This window comes from Zophobas morio, unplaced genomic scaffold, assembly GCF_036711695.1.
Source record: "Zophobas morio isolate AGI-343-1 ecotype UQ-CSIRO unplaced genomic scaffold, CSIRO_AGI_Zmor_V1 ptg000004l, whole genome shotgun sequence".
NCBI classification, from domain to species: domain Eukaryota; kingdom Metazoa; phylum Arthropoda; class Insecta; order Coleoptera; family Tenebrionidae; genus Zophobas; species Zophobas morio.
In genome coordinates, this window is record NW_026972109.1 from 3,761,036 (window position 1) to 3,782,871 (window position 21,836).

Genomic DNA, 21,836 nt, shown 5'->3' on the forward strand with positions numbered 1-21,836 from the left:
ATTGAACTCATTTTGATAATTTTTTGGAAAAATTTTCAAAATTTTGACCTGACTTTTCACGTCTATTTGAATAAGTATCGTGACGGTGATTTTGAATTCGTGATTAACGATAGTTTATCTATAACCTGACGCCAATTTTCGGCCAATTCAACTACTTTTAACCATTTTTTTTTAAATTTTGAAAGTTTTGACTTCGTCTTTCACATTAATTTGAATACATATCGTGACATCGATTTCGGAATCATAATTACCGAACGCTTATCTATAATTTGACACCAATTTTAGGTCTATTGAACTCATTTTGACAATTTTTTTAGAAAAGTTTGAAAATTTTGAACTCATTTTTTACATTTATTTGAATAAATATCTTGACGGTAATTTCGGAATCACAATGACCGGAAGCTTATCTATAATAATTTGACACCAATTTTAAGTCGATCGATCTCATTTTGGCATATTTTTTTTAATTTTGAAAATTTTTGACTTCGTCTTTTACATTTATTTGAATAGATATCGTGAGGGCGATTTCGAATTCGTATTTACCCAAAAGATATCTATAATTTGACGCCAATTTTATGTTGATTGAACTCATTTTCACCATTTTTTTGGAAAAATTTTGAAAATTTTGACCTCATTTCCATTTATTTGAATAGATCATAATTCCCCGAAGGTTATTTATAATTTGACACCCGTTTTCAGTCGATTGATCTCAAATTGACCATTTTTTTCGGAGAAATTTTGAAAATTTTGATCTTATATTTCACATTTATCAGGATAGATATCGTGACTGCAATTTCGGAATTGTAATTACCGGAAGCTTATCTGTAATTTGACACCAATTTTACGTCGATTGAACTCATTTTGACCAATTTTTTGAAAAAATTTTGAAACTTTTGAAAATTTTCAACTCACTTTGAGTAAGGATCGTGACGGTGATTTTGGATTCGCGATTAACGGAAAATTATCTGTAATTCGACACCAATTTTAAGTCGACTGGACTCCTTTTAACCATTTTTTGGAAAAATTTTGAAAATTTTGACCTCATCATTCACATTTATTTCAATAGATTTCGTGACGGCGATTTCAGAATCATAATTACGGGAAGCTTATCTATAATTTGACACCAATATTAAGTCGATCGAATTCATGTTGACCATTTTTTTGAAAAAATTTTGAAAATTTTAACCGCAGGTTTCACATTTATTTGTATAAATATCGTGACTGCGATTTCGGAATCATAATTTCTGGAAGCTTGTCTATAATTTGACATCAATTTTCAGTTGATTGAACTCATTTTGACTATGTTTTTGGAAAAATTTTGAAAAATTTGTCCTCATATTTCACATTCATTTGAATAGACATCGTGACGGTGATTTCGAATTCATAATTACCGGAAGCTTACCTATAATTGGACACCAATTCTCAGTCAATTGAACATCTTTTAACCATTTTTAGAAAAAATTTGATTCTTTTGAAAATTTTCAACTCACTTTGAGTAAGGATCGTGACGGTGATTTTGGATTCACGATTAACGGAAAATTATCTGTAATTCGACACCAATTTTAAGTCGACTGGACTCCTTTTAACCATTTTTTGGAAAAATTTTGAAAATTTTGACCTCATCATTCACATTTATTTCATCAGATTCCGTGACGGCGATTTCAGAATCATAATTACCGGAAGCTTATCTATAATTTGACACCTATATTAAGTCGATCGAATTCATGTTGACCATTTTTTTGAAAAAATTTTGAAAATTTGGACCTCACTTTTCTCGTTTATTTGAATAAGTATCATCACGGTGATTTTGGATTCGTGATTAACGGATCATGATCTATAATTTGACACTAACTTTAAGTCGATTGAACTCCTTTTAACCATTTTTTTGGAAAAATTTTGAAAAATTTGTCCTCATATTTCACATTCATTTGAATAGACATCGTGACGGTGATTTCGAATTCATAATTACCGGAAGCTTACCTATAGTTGGACACCAATTCTCAGTCAATTGAACTTCTTTTAACCATTTTTAGAAAAATTTTGAAACTTTTGAAAATTTTCAACTCACTTTGAGTAAGGATCGTGAGGGTGATTTTGGATTCGCGATTAACGGAAAATTATCTGTAATTCGACACCAATTTTAAGTCGACTGGACTTCTTTTAACCATTTTTTGGAAAAATTTTGAAAAATTTGTGACCTCATCATTCACATTTATTTCAATAGATTTCGTGACGGCGCTTTCAGAATGATAACTACTGGAAGCTTATCTATAATTTGACACCAACATTAAGTCGATCGAATTCATGTTGACCATTTTTTTGAAAAAATTTTAAAAGTTTAACCACAGGTTTCACATTTATTTGTATAAATATCGTGACTGCGATTTCGGGATCATAATTCCTGGAAGCTTGTCTATAACTTGACACTAATTTTCAGTCGACTGAACTCACGTTGACCATTTTTTTTGAAAAATTTTGAAAATTTTGACCTCATGTTTCACATATTTGAATAGATATCGTGAGGACGATTCCGGATTCGTATTTACCGAAAAAATGTCTATACTTTGACGCCAATTTTATGTCGATTGAACTTTTTCACCATTTTTTTGGAAAAATTTTGGATAATTTTGACCTTATCATTCGCATTTATTTGAATAGATTTCGTGACGGCAATTTCAGAATCATAATTCCCGGAAGGTTATTTATGATTTGACACCAATTTTCAGTCGATTGAACCCATTTGGTCAATTTTTTTCGAATAATTTTGAAAATTTTGACCTCATCCTTCACATTTATTTGAATAGCCGATTGCGGAATCATCATTACCGAAGGCTTATCTATAATTTGACATCAATTTTAAGTCGATTGAACTCATTCTGTCAATTTTTTTGGAAATATTTTGAAAATTTTGAACTCATATTTTACATTTATTTGAAGATATGTCGTGAGGGTGACTCCGGATTCGTATTTACCGAAACGATATCTATAAGTTGACGCCAATTTTAAGTCGATCGATCTCATTTTGACAATCTTTTTGAAAAAATTTTGATAATTTTGACCTCGTCTTTCACATTTATTTCTATATATTTCGTGACGGCGATTTCGGAATCATAATTACCGAAAGCTTATCTATAACTTGCCACCAATTTTCAGTCGACTGAACGCACGTTGACCATTTTTTTTGAAAAATTTTGAAAATTTTGACCTCATGTTTCACATTTATTTGAATAGATATCGTAAGGGCGATTCCGGATTCGTATTTACCGAAAAAATATCTATATGACGCCAATTTTATGTCGGTTGAACTCATTTTCACCATTTTTTTTGAAAAATTTTGAAAATTTTGACCTTATCATTCGCATTTATTTGAATAGATTTCGTGACGGCGATTTCAGAATCATAATTACCGGAAGCTTATCTATAATTTAACACCAATATTAAGTCGATCGAATTCATGTTGACCATTTTTTTGAAAAAATTTTGAAAAGTTTAACCACAGGTTTCACATTTATTTGTATAAATATCGTGACTGCGATTTCGGAATCATAATTCCTGGAAGCTTGTCTATAATTTGACATCAGTTTTCAGTTGATTGAACTCATTTTGACCATTTTTTGGAAAAATTTTGAAAATTTTGTCCTCATATTTCACATTTATTTGAATAGTCATCGTGACAGTGATTTCGAAATCATAATTACCGGGAGCTTACTAAAGTTGGACGTAAATTTTTAGCCAATTGCAGTCTTTGTAACCACTTTTTTGAAAAAATTTTGAAAAATGTAAACTCACTTTTCACGTTTATTAGACTAGGTATCCGGATGGTGATTTCAGATTCGTAATTATCGGAAAATTATCTACAATTTGACACTAGTTCTCGGTCAATTGGACCCATTTTAACGATTTTTCACCTACTTGAAGATAAAATCAATAATAATAATTGACAGGATTTGAATTTTTTTATTTTTCCAATCATTCAAACAAATAACAAAAAATTCTTTTTAGTGAACTTCTAGTCCGAAACACGTGACACATATTTTCTTCGATTTAGCTCTTAGAGATCTATGCCCCTGATATGTTTGTTGTATAATTTGAAATTTTTAACTTTTCCAAAAAATTGGCAAACAAATTACCAAAAAATTGTGGAAAAGATCACTTCAACAATATCACCTAGCATTGTTTCAAAATCCCCCAAATGAAATATGATAAATTTTGATATATTCGAAAAATTTGATTTTAAGCACGAATAATTAAAAAACGAGTCTTCGGATCAAGTTTAAGATTTTTTCTAGGTTTTTCACAAAAAGTGCTCAAAGTCCGTAAAATTGAGAAAAGGAAAAATAAGTTTCAAGCTAAAAGCACTAGCGGTTACACAGTTTCAATATTTTAAACAGCGTTTACCCAGCAAAACTTGGAGATAATTCAAGTTTTGTAGGAACGAACGAACAAAAACAGAAAGTGTTCAGTGAACTGAGTAATTAATAACTCTAGTTTTGCAAAGACGAGTTTAATGACAAGTTGAGCAACAGGGATGAAATTGTGACGGCAGTAACACATTCGTGGTTTCACATTCTCATAATGTCCTAACCTTTGTAACGGCAATATTAAACCGTGCTAATGCGTGGGCCTGATGACGTACGTCGGTGTTTCATGTTCACGTTACGCTATTGTCATCGAATACTAACTAGAATTTTGCATATAAATTCGCCGCATATGTGATCATCCCCTTCGATTTTCCCCGTGCCGATGAATTTCTCTCAATTGTCTGTCAAGTTCCACGACGTGACGAACGGTTATGTTCATGTATAAATTAGCAAGTCGGAGCGCGTAGCTGTAAAAGCCGAATTTAATCGCATGTTAAATTTCCAATTCTATCGGTCACCGTCACGAAAACCCTTCCTCTTTTTTATCTCGTCGGCGTCTCCACTTTACCTATTCGGATCACACTCAAACAAGTCGTTACTTTTGAATTTCTGTTTTCGTCAGCACGCAGAAAAAATCCTGCAAAGCCAATAATCTTAATAAATCCTGCAAAGACACGCCTCGACGTCTTATTTCTTCGAACCTCTTGAAGCGAAATTGGCTTTTTGTTTCTATTATTCGATGCTTTTCATTACGCCTAAGCACTTCGCAGCTCCGTAAAACATCTTTAAAGTTGAAATTTTTCACAAGGCCGATTACCGTTCACTGCAAGAAACACCATTGTGTTCGATTCGTGAGCGAATTCCCGTAATAGACGTAGATATTTTACTGCAGCGTTATTTTTCCTCGAACACAGACGGTCGTTGTATGCAGTCGACGTTCCGGATAATAAATTAACAACCAACTGCATCTACCCAACCACGCTAAAAACGAACGAACAAATTATCAATTAACTAAATTACATCGTGCAATTTACGCCGCCGCTGCAGCTTTATGAGGTTTTAGGAAACATTTTACTCGTCTATAATATTTGCTAAGATAAGACTGATTTTGGGAAGTGACATACCCTCTAAGAATAGTCGTTTTTCCATCTTAGATTTTGCAATTTTTTGATATCGCAATTCTTCTTTTTTTTGTGTTCTTATTTTTTCAATTTTACCACATTTTATAATTTTTTGTTTTTTCAACTTTACTTTTTCAAATTTTCAATTTCTCGACTTCCAAATTTGTCAGTTTTTACTTTCTTGAATTTTAAGGTTTATTTATCGATTTTTCAATTTTTCGTCTCCCCAATTTAGTAAGTTCTTGACTTTTATCTTTCATTTCCCTGATTTTTTATTTTCATTTTCTCGATTTTATATCACAATTCTTCGTTTTTCGATTTCCTTTAATTTTTCAATGTTTACTTCGATTTCATAATTTTTCGTTTATTCTATTTTTGATTTTTCAATTTTCGATGTTACAATTTTAAATTTTCCAATTTTGCAATTTTTGGATGCCTCAGTTATTCGATTTTCCGATTTCTTTAATTTTCAATATTTCGATTTTACAATATTTCGCACTTTTTCGATTTTTAAGTTTCTCAATTTTTAATTTTTCCATTTTTCAAGTTTTTCATATCCAATTTTTAGATTTTCCAGTTTCTTTAGGTACTGAAGATTCTAAATATTCTAGAGATTTTAAAGATTCGAGAAATTCTAGGAATTCCAAAAATTCTAGAGATTCTACAGATCCTAAAAATTCCATGAAATCCACAGCGGTTCCAGCAATTCTAGAGATGCTAAAGATTCTAGAAGCTCTAGAGGTTTTAAAGAATCTAGAAGCTCTGGAAAGTCTGGAAATGCTAAAAGTTTTGTAGATTATAGAAATTCGAGGAATTCTGAAAATTCTATAGGTTCTAAAATTTCTAGAGAAAATTATGGAGAGATTCTGGATTCTAAAGATTCTAGAGGTTCTAAAGATTCAGGAGATTCTAAGGATTCAAGAAATTCTAAAGATTTCAAAAATTTGAGAGCCTCTAATGATGCTAGAAATTCTTAAAATTTTTTAGATTCTGAAGACGTTAAAGATTCTAAAGAGTTCAAGAAATCCAAAGGTGTAGAATTTAATGGTTCTAAAGACTCCAAGAAATCCAACTCAAGCGGTTCCAGAAATTCTAGAGATGGCGAAGATTCTGGAAGCTCTAGAAATTTTAAAGAATCTTAAAGCTCTGGAAACTCTGGAAATGCTAGAAGTTCTGTAGATTATAGAAATTCGAGGAATTCCAAAAATTTCAGAGATTCTGGAAATTCTAAGGATTCATGTTTTAAGAGTTTTAGAAATTTTGAAGATTCTGACGATTCTAGAGGTTCTAGACATTCTAGAGAAAATTATGGACAGGCAAAAGTTTCTGAATTCTAAAGATTCTAGAAGTTCTAAGGATTCAACAGATTCTAAGGATTCAAGAAATTATAAAAATTGCAAAAATTCGAGAGACTCTAAAGATTCTAGAAGTTTTTTTTATTTTCGAGATTTTGAAGATGTTAAAAATTCTAAAGAGTCCAAGAAATCTAAAGTTTTAGAGTATACCGGTTCCAGAAATTCTAGAAAGAATCTTAAAGCTCTGGAAACTCTGGAAATGCTAGAAGTTCTGTAGATTATAGAAATTCGAGGAATTCCAAAAATTTCAGAGATTCTGGAAATTCTAAGGATTCATGTTTTAAGAGTTTTAGAAATTTTGAAGATTCTGAAGATTCTAGAGGTTCTAAACATTCTAGAGAAAATTATGGAGAGGCAAAAGTTTCTGAATTCTAAAGATTCTAGAAGTTCTAAGGATTCAACAGATTCTAAGGATTCAAGAAATTCTAAAAATTGCAAAAATTCGAGAGACTAAAGATTCTAGAAGTTTTTTGAATTTTCGAGATTTTGAAGATGTTAAAAATTCTAAAGAGTTCAAGAAATCTAAAGTTTTAGAGTATACCGGTTCCAGAAATTCTAGAAAGAATCTTAAAGCTCTGGAAACTCTGGAAATGCTAGAAGTTCTGTAGATTATAGAAATTCGAGGAATTCCAAAAATTTCAGAGATTCTGGAAATTCTAAGGATTCATGTTTTAAGAGTTTTAGAAATTTTGAAGATTCTGAAGATTCTAGAGGTTCTGGGAGATTCTAGAGATGCTGAAGATTTTGAAAATTCTAATAGTTCTAAAGAATCCAACAAATCTAACTCGAGCGGTTCCAGTAAATCTAGGGATTAGAGATTCTAAAGTTTTGAAAAATTTTAGAAATCCGAAAAATTCTAGAAATTTTAAAGTTACAAGTTCCAGAGATTTTAGAGATTCTAGAGATTACTAAGATTCTGGTGGTTCTATAGATGTTACTTAAAATTCCAATAAATTCAAGATTCAGAGTTTAACAGTTCCAGCAATTCTAGATACTCTAAAAATTCTAGAAAAACATGTTTTAAGTTTTTTGTTGTGAAAAGATGGCTATATATAATTAAGAAAAAATATGACAAAATATAAGCCCCACCCACCCACCCTATCTCAATTCTGATGATTTTTTTTATTCATCGTAAGCCGAGGGGCGGAGTTTAATTGAAAAATTCTTATTTTTCTACGAGAAATTACCAGGTGAAATATGCTCTGAAGTAATCGTGTTATACAAAGAAAACCAAAAGATGATGAATTTTTCATTCGTTGTCGGACCGAGGGGCGGAGCCTAATTGCAAAGTAGTACTTTGTAAGATAAGACTGATTTTAGCAAATGACATATCCTGTGAGAAAACAGGGGGCGGGTGGGCGGGGTTAACACTTGGTAAGATAAGACTGGTTTTGGCAAATGACATATCCTGTGAGAAAACAGGGGGCGGGTGGGCGGGGCTAGTACTTGGTAGGATAAGACTGATTTTGGCAAATGACATACCTCTGACAAAACAGAGGGTGGGTGGGCGGGTACAGTATTTGTTAAGATAAAACTGATTTTGCCCCTATTAATCTTGTAAAAACTTATTTTTAAAGGTGTTAAACTCCAAATTTCCATAGTAACTAGTTAAATTCCTAAATCTACCCGAAATGTGCAAAATATGATGATATTTTACTTGTGATTTATCATCGCATTCATATTTTTCGATTTGCTTATACAGGTGGCCCAAGGAAATTAATGAATATGTCAATTTATTTTATTGATTAAATCAGGAACAGCTCACGGAATTTTGGGAATACAATACTGTTATTTTTAGTAATACACTGCACCAATCCAAGTTGATATACGTGTTCTTGAAAAAATGTTGATGACGTCATCACAAAATTCTGTAAAGTAAAAACTCAGCTCAAAAATGCTGGAGTTACATTACCACAAATGGAACACATTAATAACACTCATAAACCACACTTCTCGAACAATTTTCACTCTACAAAAGTATAGAACTGGTTAGAGTGACGTCACACGACAAAAACGAGCTGGCTCAACTTTTTTCTTTTTTCAAACGTTATTGTTTTTCAGCTACTACGAGCAGCACGGTCGCGTGCAGTCCTGCAGCTGCACTCCCCCAGACGCCCGATTCTGCTACTACAAAGCCGTTTCGTCCAATCAAGACTCCTTCCGAGCCCCGAACTTGCGACCCGTCGAGGCAAAAACCCCCACAGCTAGCGCTAAAAAGTACCCCATCACGGCCAGAACGCCAAGGTAATTTTTCACGGCAAATTCATCGCATCAGCGCCACAACGGCTTCCCCAAAAAACAAGTGTTTTAACGTCCGCGGCGATTACCAGCGTTTTCGGCCAGATTATCGCAGTTATGTTCTCTTTTATCCTCGCATTGATCTGTTAACGTGCATATGTGGCCCGGACATCCATTAAACAGAGCTTAATAATCTCTGGTACGTTTAAACGTACTGAATTATTGTTGGACGTTGCGGTTATTGCGGGCCGTAAATCGCGCGAATTTAGGTACCTGTAAAAGCAAATTTTGTAGTTTTGCGTAATGGGTTTCTAATCTGGAAGAACTGCACAGGGCAAGGTCGACTGGGTTCGATTCAATCAGAAAGTGCTTTCGAGGCAAATCAGCTTTTAATGGAGAGTTGTACGTGGTGTGGCGCTGGTTATCGGTAAATAGCAACAAAATGGTGATCGAGGCGGTGATAGGAGGCGTTTATATTAAAATTATTTGTGCAAATGGCGTGGGTGGAGGCCGGGAAGGTGACGCACAATACGGCAAGGAAAGAGCGGGTTCTAGGGTGAAAGCTTTTATGTTTTGGTTGTTATTTTGTTCTAATATCTGAATCTATCTATCAGTGGCGTAGCTAACTTCCACTGCGCCCCCCCGCAGTTTATAGTAAGCGCCCCCATACACCAAATTTAAAAAGTAATATAAAATTAATATGAAATTACTGGTTTACCAGTAGTGGCGCCGAATAGCACAGATTTACAAATAATAATAATTTATACACATAATAATTTTTAAAAATTGTTAATTGATTATATTGGCTTCATTCGACGTTGTCGAGAGTTCATAAATTCGCGTATGACACTGTCGAGATCTAATTTTTGGGATCGATCAGACTCAATGCTAAGTTGGTTAATCGTGTTTGACTTATCGTGCTTCCCAAATATGACTTAATTAATTTTAATTTAGAAAAAGATCTTTCTGCCGATAAAGAAGTCACTGGAAGTATTAAAAATAGAAGGGATCTTTGAAAACGGTATCTTCACATAATTCATCATGAAACAGTTTTACTTTTTTTATACGTCTATTTCAAAAAGAATTGTTAATTTTCCAGGTATCAGCACATTTCCTTGATTCCTCCATTATTTGTTCAAAATTGTCACGTAGGTATACTTTGAAATTTGTCTTTTAGATGTTCCATCCATTTACAAGCCTCATCTAAAGTGATATTTGAACTCTGTAAAGTTTTTGAGACCAAATTGACATTTTCTAAAATTTTGCAGTGAAATACTAATACAGCAACAAATTCAAATGAATCCATTTTTTTACGAAGATCTACAGCTTCATCTATTTCACTTTTCTTTTTTGATGTTAAAATAATTTTTGACAAACAGCTCATATTTGTTGAGAGATTATATCTAATGGCAATTAGAAAATCAAATCTCGACGACCATCTGGTGGGGCATAACTTTTTTAATTTTTTTTTATAACACACTTATCATTTTCTTTCATCTCAATGTTATGTTGTTGCCATCCATTCTTAACAGAATCATTAAGGACTAAATTGAGGTTCTGTGTAGCGCAATGAACATATTCGGCGTAATGATGTTGTTTCAAGTTCTTCATTTTCCCGATTTTTTAATTTTCATTTTCTGGATTTTATATCACAATTTTTCGTTTATTCAATTTTTCACATTGTCAATTCCTCGATTTTCCAATTTTCAATATTTAGATTTTACAATAATTTTCGTGTTTTCGACCGCAATTTTTCGATCTTTAAGTTTCTCAATTTTTAATCTTTCGATTTTTGAATTTTCCGTTTCTTCAATTTCTCAAGTTTTTAGATTTCTCGAAGCTTTGCTTTTATACTTTTGCGTTTTTTCATTTTGAGTTTTCAATTTTACAATTTTTCTATTTTATAACTTTTCCATTTTGTTTATTCGGAAAGTAGAAACTTCGAAAAATTGAAAAATCGGAAAATTAAAAAATTGGAAAAAATTGAAAAAACAAATTGCAAAATCGATAAAACGGAAAATCGAATGGAAATTGTTTTTACGATTTTTTAACTTCGATTTTTTAAATTTTTTAATCTGTATTTCAATTTTTCGATTTTTGAAATTTTCTGTTTACCGATTTTTTTAGTTTTTCGATTTTTCCGTTTATCTTTTTTTTAAGTAAATATTTCAATTTTGAATTTTCCGATTTCGGCCTATTTCGATTTCTCGATCTTTTGAAGTCTCAAGTTTTCGATTTCGATTTCTTGGTTTTTCGATTTTCAAAATTTTCGATTTTTCTGGTATATATTTTAAATTTTCGATTTTTAAATTTTCCAGTTTTCGCTTTTATAATCTTTATGTTTCGACTTCCCGATTTTTATTTTTTAATGTGTTTCAATTTTTCCATTTTTGGAATTTTCGATTTCTCATATCTCAATTTTCCAATTTTAAAAATTTTTCGATTTCTCGATTTTTAAATTTTTGGCTATCTCAATTTTGAACATCGCAATTTTGGAAATTTTTCAATTTCTATATTTTTCAGATTTTCCATATTTTCATTTTCCCGATTTTGTAATTTTCATTTTCTTGATTTTATATCACAACTTTTCATTTTTCCATTACCTTTATTTTTTCAATGTTTCTTTGGATTTTATAACTTTTTGTTTATTCAATTTTTTACATTTTCAATCTTTGATTTTTTAAGTTCTTGATTTCCAATTTTTTTATTTTCCGAAGCTTTCATTTTGTACTTTTTCAGTTTTACAATTTTTCTATTTTATAATTTTTCGATTTCGTTTAATCGAAAAGCTAAAAACTCGAAAAAGTGAAAAATTGAAACAATGCAAAACTAAAAACCGAGAAGCTTAAAAATCTAAAAAAAAATTAATGAATCGAAGAATGGGAAAGAAGAAAAACCATTCGAATTGAAAAATTGGAAAATCCAAAAATTGTAAAATCGAAAAATTATAGAATCTTGAAAACTGTAAAGTCCGAAACTGTGACATTCAAACACCGAAAAAGTGAAAAATTCCAAAAACGAAAAACTGATAAAGTGAACAACTTTAAAAATTATAATTATTAGGAGTGTTACATAATTAAAATGAAAACTAGAAAAACTGTAAATGAAAAATTAAAGAAACGGAAAATTGAAAGCCGAAAATTGAAAAAATAAAGAAAATTAAAAACCCACACGAAAAATTGCAAATGGAAAAATTGACGAAATTAAAAACTAAAAACTCGTGAAATTTGCAAACTCTAAAATTTGAAACATCTAAAAGTTGGAAAATCAAAAACTGAAAAATCGTAAAATCGAAAATTTTCAAAACTGAAAAATCGAAAGATTGAAAAATCGAAATTTTGGAAAATCGAAAAACCGAGGAATTCAAACTGAAAAAATAAGTGATTAATTTTTTTGAGACACCCCCTATAAGCAATACTAAAAAATATTAATGAATGAATGATAAAAAGTATAGTCTCATCCTATTTTGGACATTTTAGATAGGATCCATTTGGCAAAATTTTGGGCTGACGTGATCAATTTTTTGGAGGGGATGAGTAAATATATTTTGAATAAAAATGTATTATGCTTATCATGTGGTTAAAACATCTGCAAGGTTTCAAAGCATTCGGTTTTGCAGATTATGCAGATATAAAGAAAGACACTTCAACCTGAGTTTAGCGTAAAAAAAAATCTATTTTTCTGCATAAACTATCAAAGAACTAATTTTATTCCACAGCTAAGTACCTTGATAAGTTTTAAAATAAATTAAAACACCCATTTACAGACTCCGAAACAAGTTTCTCTTGCTTTTCCAGGAACAGCTTTGATGTGTTAAATACACCAAGCCCTCCTACAACTTTCTTTTTTGAGTTCTTTTCCTGCATCAATTAGTTGGTGTTGGGTTTTCGTAAAAATGGAGTTCAAAAGTGTAAAAGTATTTTAAAAATCGTTTATCATCTAGTATTCTGTGCCATTTCCAAAAATTCCAAAAGCCAAATCGTCTTTATTTTCGTCATATATTATGCCTTTTTTAATTGCAAAATCCTTAATTCTCTACAAGAAATTACGACCTAAGACATGTTTTTGGGCATCGTCTGTTCAAAAAATACTAGGTGTATTAACAATTAAAGCCAGATTGAAACCGAGTCAGATGGGTGGGGCTTATTTCTTTGCTTTTTTTTTCTTATTCTATACATATAATTTGCTTTGAACAACACGATTACTCAAGAACATGATTCACATAGCAATTTCTAGTTGGAAAATAAGGATTTTGCAATTAAGCTTATGCTTTTTTTCCTAATACACGTAGTCATCTGTTTTAATTTTTTGTTGTGAAAAAATGACTATATACTCGTATTTCAAGAAACGAAAAGAAAAAATATAAGCCCCACCCGCCCGCCCTGTCTGTATTGTGATGATTTTTTTTTATTCGTCGTGAACCAAGAGGGCAGAGCTTAATTGCAAAATCCTTAATTCTCTATAGGAAATTACCATGTAAGACATGTTTTTGAACATCGTGTTGTTCAAAAAAATACAATGTGTATTAAAAATTAAAGCCAGATTGAAACCGAGGCAGATGGGTGGGGTTTATTTTTTTGCGTTTTTTTCTTAATATATACATATAATTTGCTTTGAACAACACAATTACTCAAGAACATGATTCACATAGCAACTTCTAGTTGGACACCAAGGATTTTGCAAATAAGCTCCGCCCCGCGACTTACGACTGGTAAAAATAAGATGACCACGATTGAGATAGGGCGGGTGGGCGGGGCTTATGCTTTTTCTTCCTAATACACGTAGTCATCTGTTTAAATTTTTTGTTGTGAAAAAATGACTATATATTTCAAGAAAATAAAAGGAAAAATATAAACCCCACCCGCCCGCCCTGTCTCTATTGTGATGATTTTTTTTATTCGTCGCGAGCCAAGAGGGCGGAGTTTAATTGCAAAATCCTTAATTCTCTACAGAAATTACCATGTAAGACATGTTTTTGAGCATCGTGTTGTTAAAAAAATTCTAGGTGTATTACAAATTAAAGCCAGACTGAAACCGAGGCAGATGGGTGGGATTTATTTTTTTGCGTTTTTTTCTTAATATATACATATAATTTGCTTTGAACAACACGATTACTCAAGAATATGATTCACATAGCAATTTCTAGTCGGAAAACAAGAATTTTGCAATTAAGCTCCGCCCCACGACTTACGACTGGTAAAAAGAAGATAACCACGATTGAGATAGGGCGGGTGGGCGGGGCTTATGCTTTTTATTCCTAATACACGTAGTCATCTGTTTTAATTTTTTGTTGTGAAAAAATGACTATATATTTCAGGAAAAGAAAAATAAAAACAAATAAGTCATGTTTTTGAGCATCGTGTCGTTCAAAAATGCTAAAAGACGATAAGTTTGGAGGTAGAACCCCAAGTTCGAGGTTTTAAGTTTTGTACAATGCAAGTTGTAATCGGGATATTGAATCAGTTTAAAGAAATGATCTTAGGTACGCCTTTAATATAACGAATTTTTAAGTTAATCCGAGAAAATGTAAGTTTGGAGAATTTTTAAGATGTTTAGCTAGTTTTAAGTGTAATTGCTTCCGAATCACTCGCTAACGTGATTTTTATTGGGCGACCACGTAGGCCGTTGACTTTGAATTTCCCGAGCCTAGAAATTTTTACATTTTGCAAATTAAAATCTTGTTTGATTGATTTTAAAAGATTCGTTGCGTGTGCGGTCATGTTAAAAATAATTACTAAAAGCAACTATCAATTGTCTTCAAACAAGTCTTGACCTGCTGCGGGTTGATTTGATACGCCAGCTTTAAAAGTAAATCTCTTTTATATCAATATAAGAAAGTAATACCGAACGTCCGACCCAATTCTTCGGATATTAGATTTTTTTAGTGTCGCCGCGGAATTACAGAAGTTAATCAAGAAAACCACAAAAAATGTTTTCTCGCACCGGAGTTGTGTCGAATTACGGCACATATGATGATTTTATTCGAAGATGTTCGGAAAGAGAAGGAAACTTGGAGTATCGGTTATGTGACGGAGTTTTTGTGAGTCGTGGGTAGGGATCGAGTGACATTAAATGACGTCGGATCGGCGCACGATTGTCAATGTACGCTTGACGTAACTCGATTCTTAAATAAATAAACGAAATAATTGAGCATCTGTATATATGTACAACTTTTGAAAATAATTTTATCCCGGCGCCTCCACCATTTTTCGTAGAAATTAAAATTCTCATTGAAAAAAGGGTCAAGTCGGAGTTTATATTTGTTCTGCTGGAGTGTCGTAAATTATGACGTTGCTCCACCCAGCGTGAAAAAAGTGAGAAATCAAGAAAACGTTGCAGAATGTTGGCGGTTGGCATGCTTCGTTTATTTCTCACATAAGTTTCCTGACCACCGATGTTGTGTATAATATTTTAGGGGACAGAAGATAGGGGGTTTATTTATTACACCCATACAACACAACACGACTGTCGTTTAAAACAACCTAAGCCACTTTGTAAAAACAACAAAACATTTTTACATTCCGGCAACATCAACAATTTCGAAAATTAATCGCCGCTATTTCGTCCAACTTTGTAATTATCCCCGAATATGTTGAATGTCTTTTCGTTTCCGCTATAAATCTTGGCAGATCGTTTGCCCTCCCGGTCTGTACTGGCCATTGGAATCTTGTAAACAATACGATTGATGGAGATCAAGTTGTGGAATTCGATTTTCTGTTATTAGTAGCCCGTCGGATTTCGCTGGTATTTAAGACATGTCAGTGGAATCTTCGCCTCCACTCTTATTTATGGCCTTATTATGTAAGTACTTGTAATAAAACCAATACGATTTATTGTCTTCGTTTTGTTAAAAATGAAATGTGTACTTTGTGGAAACAAATAATTAGTGAGAGCGCGTTTCAAACTGGCGGAGGTGCAATAAAAGAAAATAGCTGTTAAATCTTTGTAATTACCCGTTACCATACCCCAGACGTTGCTAATTAGCGCAATGGCGCATTTTAATTAAATAAAGAAAATAAATACAATATGTTTCGCTGCGCGGAAACGGTTCACACAATAGAGCCGACTTTTGTAAAGCTTGTGAAAGCTTCTCTCCGATGAAACTTTTCCCGGTCACTATCCTGAAACTTACTATGTCAATATAATTAAATTTTAATGAGCTTACAAGAGACACAAACGTCGAATAAACGAAACACTTGCAGTATTAATATTAAAGAGCGGATTTTAGGCTAAAAAAAAGACAAAGTAAGCGACAAAAATGGGGTGTAGGGTTGAAAAATGGTAAGGCAACTTTTAGGAAGAATAAATTTTACGCAGCGTTTGATTTTTTTGGAGATCTACAATTATTTTAATATTTTACGTACTCAGCGATTTTAATGTTCGTTAAAATTGTATATAATAAATTAGATATTTTGCCAAATTTTCGGCAGAAAAATGTTTTTTGTCTGTTAGTAACAAATTGGAATGTTTTGAAATTTCTAAAAATTGATAAATCGATTACTAGAGAAGTCGAAAAATTGAAAAATACAAAAACTGAAAAATCCCAAAACTGTACGAATTGAGAAATCGAAAAGTCTAGAAATTGGGAAATCGAAAAATCGAGAAAAATCGAGACAAATCGAAAATCTAGAAACGTCAAAAATTGAAAAATTAAAAAATCTAACAATTCAAAAATCAGAAAATTGGGGAATCGAAAAACTGAAAAATCGAAAATTGAATAATCGTGAATCTGATACATCGCAAAATTAAGGAATTGAGAAAAGAGAAACTCGAAAAATTATAAAATCTAAAAGTCGAAAAGTGTAAAAATCGGTAAATCGAAAAGTTGAAAAGTCGAAAATCCAAAAATTAGAAACGAAAAAAATTAACCGATCGAAAAATCGGGAAATTGAACAATGGAAAAATCGAAATATCGAAATCTCAATACATTGAGAAATCGAAAAATCGGAAAATCCAAAATTTGTAAAATAAAAAAATGTTGAATTTAAAATCGAAATATCTAAAATTTAAAAAACGAAGTATGAATTAAACTGTAATAAAATTGAAGAATCGAAAAATTGAAAAAAATTTCAAAACCAATATGGAAATATTGATAAATCGATAGATAACTAGAAAAATCGAAAAATTGAAAAATACAAAAACTGAAAAATCCCAAAAATGAACGAATTGAGAAATCGAAAAATCGGGAAATTCAGAAATCCAAAAATCGAAACTTTAAAAAATTGAAAAATTGAATAATCGAGATCTCGAAACATCGAATAATCGAGAAATTGGGAAATCGAAAAATCGAGACAAATCGAAAATCTAAAAACGTCAAAAATTGAAAAATTAAAAATCTAACAATTCAAAAATCAGAAAATTGAATAATCGAAAAACTGAAAAATGAGAAATTGAACAATCGTAAATCTGATACATCGTAAAATTACGAAATTGAGGAAAGAGAAATTCGAAAAATCATAAAATCTCAAAGTCGAAAAGTGTAAAGATCGGTAAATCGAAAAGTTGAAAAGTCGAAATATCGAAAAATCCAAAAATTAGAAACGAAAAAAATTTGAAATATGTATTAACAAATCAAAAAATTAGTAAACTGAGTAATCGAAATATTACCGAAGTCTCCGTAAATCGAGAAATCGAGAAATTGAAAAATTGAAAATTTAAAAAACCGAAAAACTGAAAAATCGAAAAGTTGAAACATTGAAAAATCGAAAAAAATTGAAGAATTCAAAAACTGAAAAACCGATAAACTGAGAAATCGACAAGCCAAAAAATGGAAACATCGAAAAGTCCAGAAATTGAAAAATGGAAAAATCGAAAAATCGAAATATCCAAGAATTAACAAAAATAAAAAATTTGGAAACGAAAAAACTGAAAAATTAATAAATCGAAAAATCGAGAAAGTGAACAATGGAAAAATCGAAACAGAAATCTCAATAAAGCGAAAAATCGAAAAATCTAAAAAGTGTAAAATCGAAAAATGTTAAATTTAAAATCAAAGTAACTGAAATTTAAAAACTGAAAAATTAAAATGTAGAAAAATTGAAACATCGAAATCTCAGTAAATCGAGATATCGACAAAAAGAGAAAAATCCAAAAGTTGCAAAATCAAACAATGTTAATTTTACAATCGAAATATCCAAAATGTAAAAAACGAAGAAAGAATTAAACTGTAGAAAGATTGAAGAATCGCAAAAATGAAAAATTCCAAAACCAATATGGAAAAATTTATAAATTGACAAATAGAAAAGTCGAAAAATTGAAACATCTGAGAAATTAAAAACTACAAAAAGTGAGAAATTCCAGAAGACTGAATGAATTGAGAAATCGAAAAATCGGGAAATTCAAAAATCTAAAAATCGAAAATTTAAAAAATTGAAATATTGGAGGAAACCTGAAAAATCGAAAAATCGAGTGATCGAAAAATTGAGAAATTGGGAAATCGAAAAATCGAGAAAAATCGGAACAAATCCAAAATTTAGAAACGTCGAAAATTGAAAAATTCAAAAATCTAACAATTCAAAAGTCAGAAAAACTGAAAAATCAAAAACTGAATAATCGTAAATCTGATATATCATAAAATTAAGAAATTGAGAAAAGAGAAAATCGAAAAATCATAAAATCTAAAAGTCGAAAAGTGTAAAAATCGGTAAATCGAAAAGTTGAAAAGTCGAAATATCGAAAAATCCAAAAATTAGAAGCGAAAAAATTTGAAAAATCAACAAATCAAAAAATTGGTAAACTGAATAATCGATATATTAAATTACTCGATGTAAATCGAGAAATCGAGAAATTGAAAAACTGAAATTTTGAAAAACCGAAAAATTGAAAAATCGAAAAGTTGAAGAATTGACAAATCGAATAATTGAAAAATTCAAAAACTGAAAAACCTGAAAACTGAGAAATCGGGAAGTCGATAAATCGAACCATCGAAAAGTCCAGAAATTAAAAAATGGGAAAATTGAAAAATTGAAAAAGTGAAGAGTCGAAAAATCGAAATTTCGAAGAATTGACAAAAATCAGAAATAGGAAACGAAGAAACTGAAAATTTAACAAATCAAAAAATCGAGAAATTGAACAATGGAAAAATCTAAACATCGAAATCTCAATAAATTGAGAAATCGAAAAATTGTAAAATCCAAAAGTTGTGAAATCAAAAAATGTTAAATCTAAAAACGAAATATCTAAAATTCAAAAAACGAAGAAAGAATGAAACCGCAGAAAATGGAAGAAGCCAAAAATTGAAAAATTTCAACACCCATATGGAGGAAAAATTGATAAATCGATAAACAGAAAAGTCGAAAAATTCAAAAATCCAAGAATCGAAAATTTAGAAGATTGAAAAATTGAGTAATCGAGATCTCGAAACATCGAAAAATCGAGAAATTGGGAAATCCAGAAATTGGAAAATCGAAAAATTGAGACAAATCGAAAATCTAGAAACATCAAAAACTGAAAAATTAAAAATCTAACAATCAAAAATTAGAAAAAATGAATAATCGTAAATCTGATATATCGTAAAATTAAGAAATTGAGAAAAGAAAAAATCGAAAAATCATGAAATTGAAAAGTCGAAAAGTTGGAAAGTCGAAATATAGAAAAATTCAAAAATTAGAAACGAAAAAAATTTGAAAAATTAACAACTGAATAATCGAAATATCAAATTACCGAAGTCTCGCTAAATCGAGAAATAGAGAAATTGAAAATTTAAAAACCGAAAAATTGAAAAGTTGAAAAACTGAAAAATCGAAAAATTGAAGAATTCAAAAACTCAAAAACTGGAAAACAGAAATCGAAAATGGAAAAATCGAAAAATTGAAAAAATGAAAAGTCGAAAAATCGAAATATCGAAGAATTAACAAAAATCAAAAATTGGAAACTAAAAAATTAACAAATCGAAAAACCGAGAAATTGAATAATGAAACGTCGAAATCTCAATAAATTGAGACATCGAAAAATCTTAAAATCCAAAAATTGTAAAATCGAAAAAGGTTAAATTTAACATCAAAATATCTAAAATTTAAACTGAAAAATTAAAATGTAGAAAAATTGAAGAATCAAAAAATTTAAAAATTTCGAAATCTATATTGAAAAATTGATAAATCGATAAACAGAAAAGTCGAAAAATTGAAAAATACAAAAACCGAAAAATTCCAAAACTGTAGGAATTGAGAAATCGAAAAATTGGAAAATTCAAAAATCCAAAAATCGCAAATTTAAAAAATTGAAAAATTGGGAAATCGAAAGATCGAGAAAAACTGAGACAAATCCAAAATCTAGAAACGTCAAAAACTGAAAAATTAAAAAATCTAACAATTCATAAATCAGAAAATCGAAGAATCGAAAAACTGAAAAATCAAAAATTGAATAATCGTAAATCTGAAATATCGAAATTGAAAAATGAGAAAATTGAAAAATCATAAAATCTAAAAGTCGAAAAGTGTAAAAATCTGTAAATCGAAAAGTTGAAAAGTCGAAATATTGAAAAATTGAAGAATTGAAAAACTGAAAAACCGGAAAACCGAGAAATCGGAAAGTCAATAAATCGAAACATCGGAAAGTCCAGAAATTGAAAAATGGGAAAATGGGAAATCGAAATTTTCCCACCTTCTCTTTTCAAAATAAAAAATTGGAAACCAAAAAATCTGAAAAATTAACAATTCGAAAAATCGAGAAATTGAACAATGGAAAAATCGAAACATCGAAATTTCAATAAATTGAGAAATCGAAAAATCATAAAATTCAAAAGTTATAAAATCAAAAAAATGTTAAATTTAAAATGTAGAAAACTTGAAGAATCGAAAAATTGAAAAATTCCTAAACCTATATAGAAAAATTGATAAATCGATAAATAAAAAAGTCCAACAATTGAAAAATCTTCGAAATTGAAAAATACAAAAACTGAGAAGTCTCGAAACTGGAACTTCGAAAAATTGGAGAATCGAGAAATCCAAAAATTGAAAATTTCAAAAATTGAAAAATTAAAAAATCAAGAACCTAAATATCGGAGGATTGAAAATTGCCAAATCGGAAAATTGAAGAACTGAAAAACTGAAAAATCGAAATGTCGGGAAATTGGGAAAATGGGAAATCGAAAATTTCCCACCTTCTCTTTTCTTGGACGGTATCTTATCAGTTTTATCTTAGCAAGTACTAATGACTTAGAACTTACAAAAAATGATCAAAATTTGGAAACATCACGAGCTTACTTAAAAGCACAAAGCAGGAATTTTGAACATCTCAAGTGTTTAATTGGTTATGCTTTAATGGATTTTTCTTTTGTTGGTTTTGTTTCTGTTTATAATTTATAAATGTCTTATTATATGTTTTCTTCCTGTTGAAATCAATAAATATAATTATTATAATTACTAAGTTACTTCTAGTAATTATTTTTAACATGACCGCACCCGCAACATACAATTTTAATTTACTCAGTTTTCGTAAAATCCAAGAAAAGTGTAATTTCAGTGCCCACATTTATCAAAAACGGGCAGTTTTTCAGGATCCTCTCCAATTTACTAATTCATGGCGAGTCCGCCTCATGCTTTCTCAGTTGATGAAACAATCATCGACAGTATCCCTCATTGCGATATTTCAAGGGAAGGACCTTCCCGAGTACGATTTTTCCGTTTCGTTAATTTATCTCTCATTTCACGTCTGACACTCCGCCGGGACGACGTCGGTCGTGACTCGATTATTTATTCAGGTGTGTGGAAGGGTCGGTGAGATACAACATCGTGGCTTAATTCGCCAGCTTCATGCACTTC

General features: G+C 30.8%; 1 protein-coding gene across 1 annotated transcript in view; it reads left to right on the forward strand.

Annotated features, from left to right (window-relative positions):
* LOC135134161 (uncharacterized) overlaps positions 1 to 21,836 on the forward strand; it is a 53,026-nt gene that overhangs the window by 12,675 nt on the left and 18,515 nt on the right. Inside the window, exon 3 of the mRNA XM_064062784.1 lies at positions 8,899 to 9,081. Within this exon, the coding sequence (XP_063918854.1) occupies positions 8,899 to 9,081 (183 nt within the window). The remainder of the gene's footprint in view (positions 1 to 8,898; positions 9,082 to 21,836) is intronic.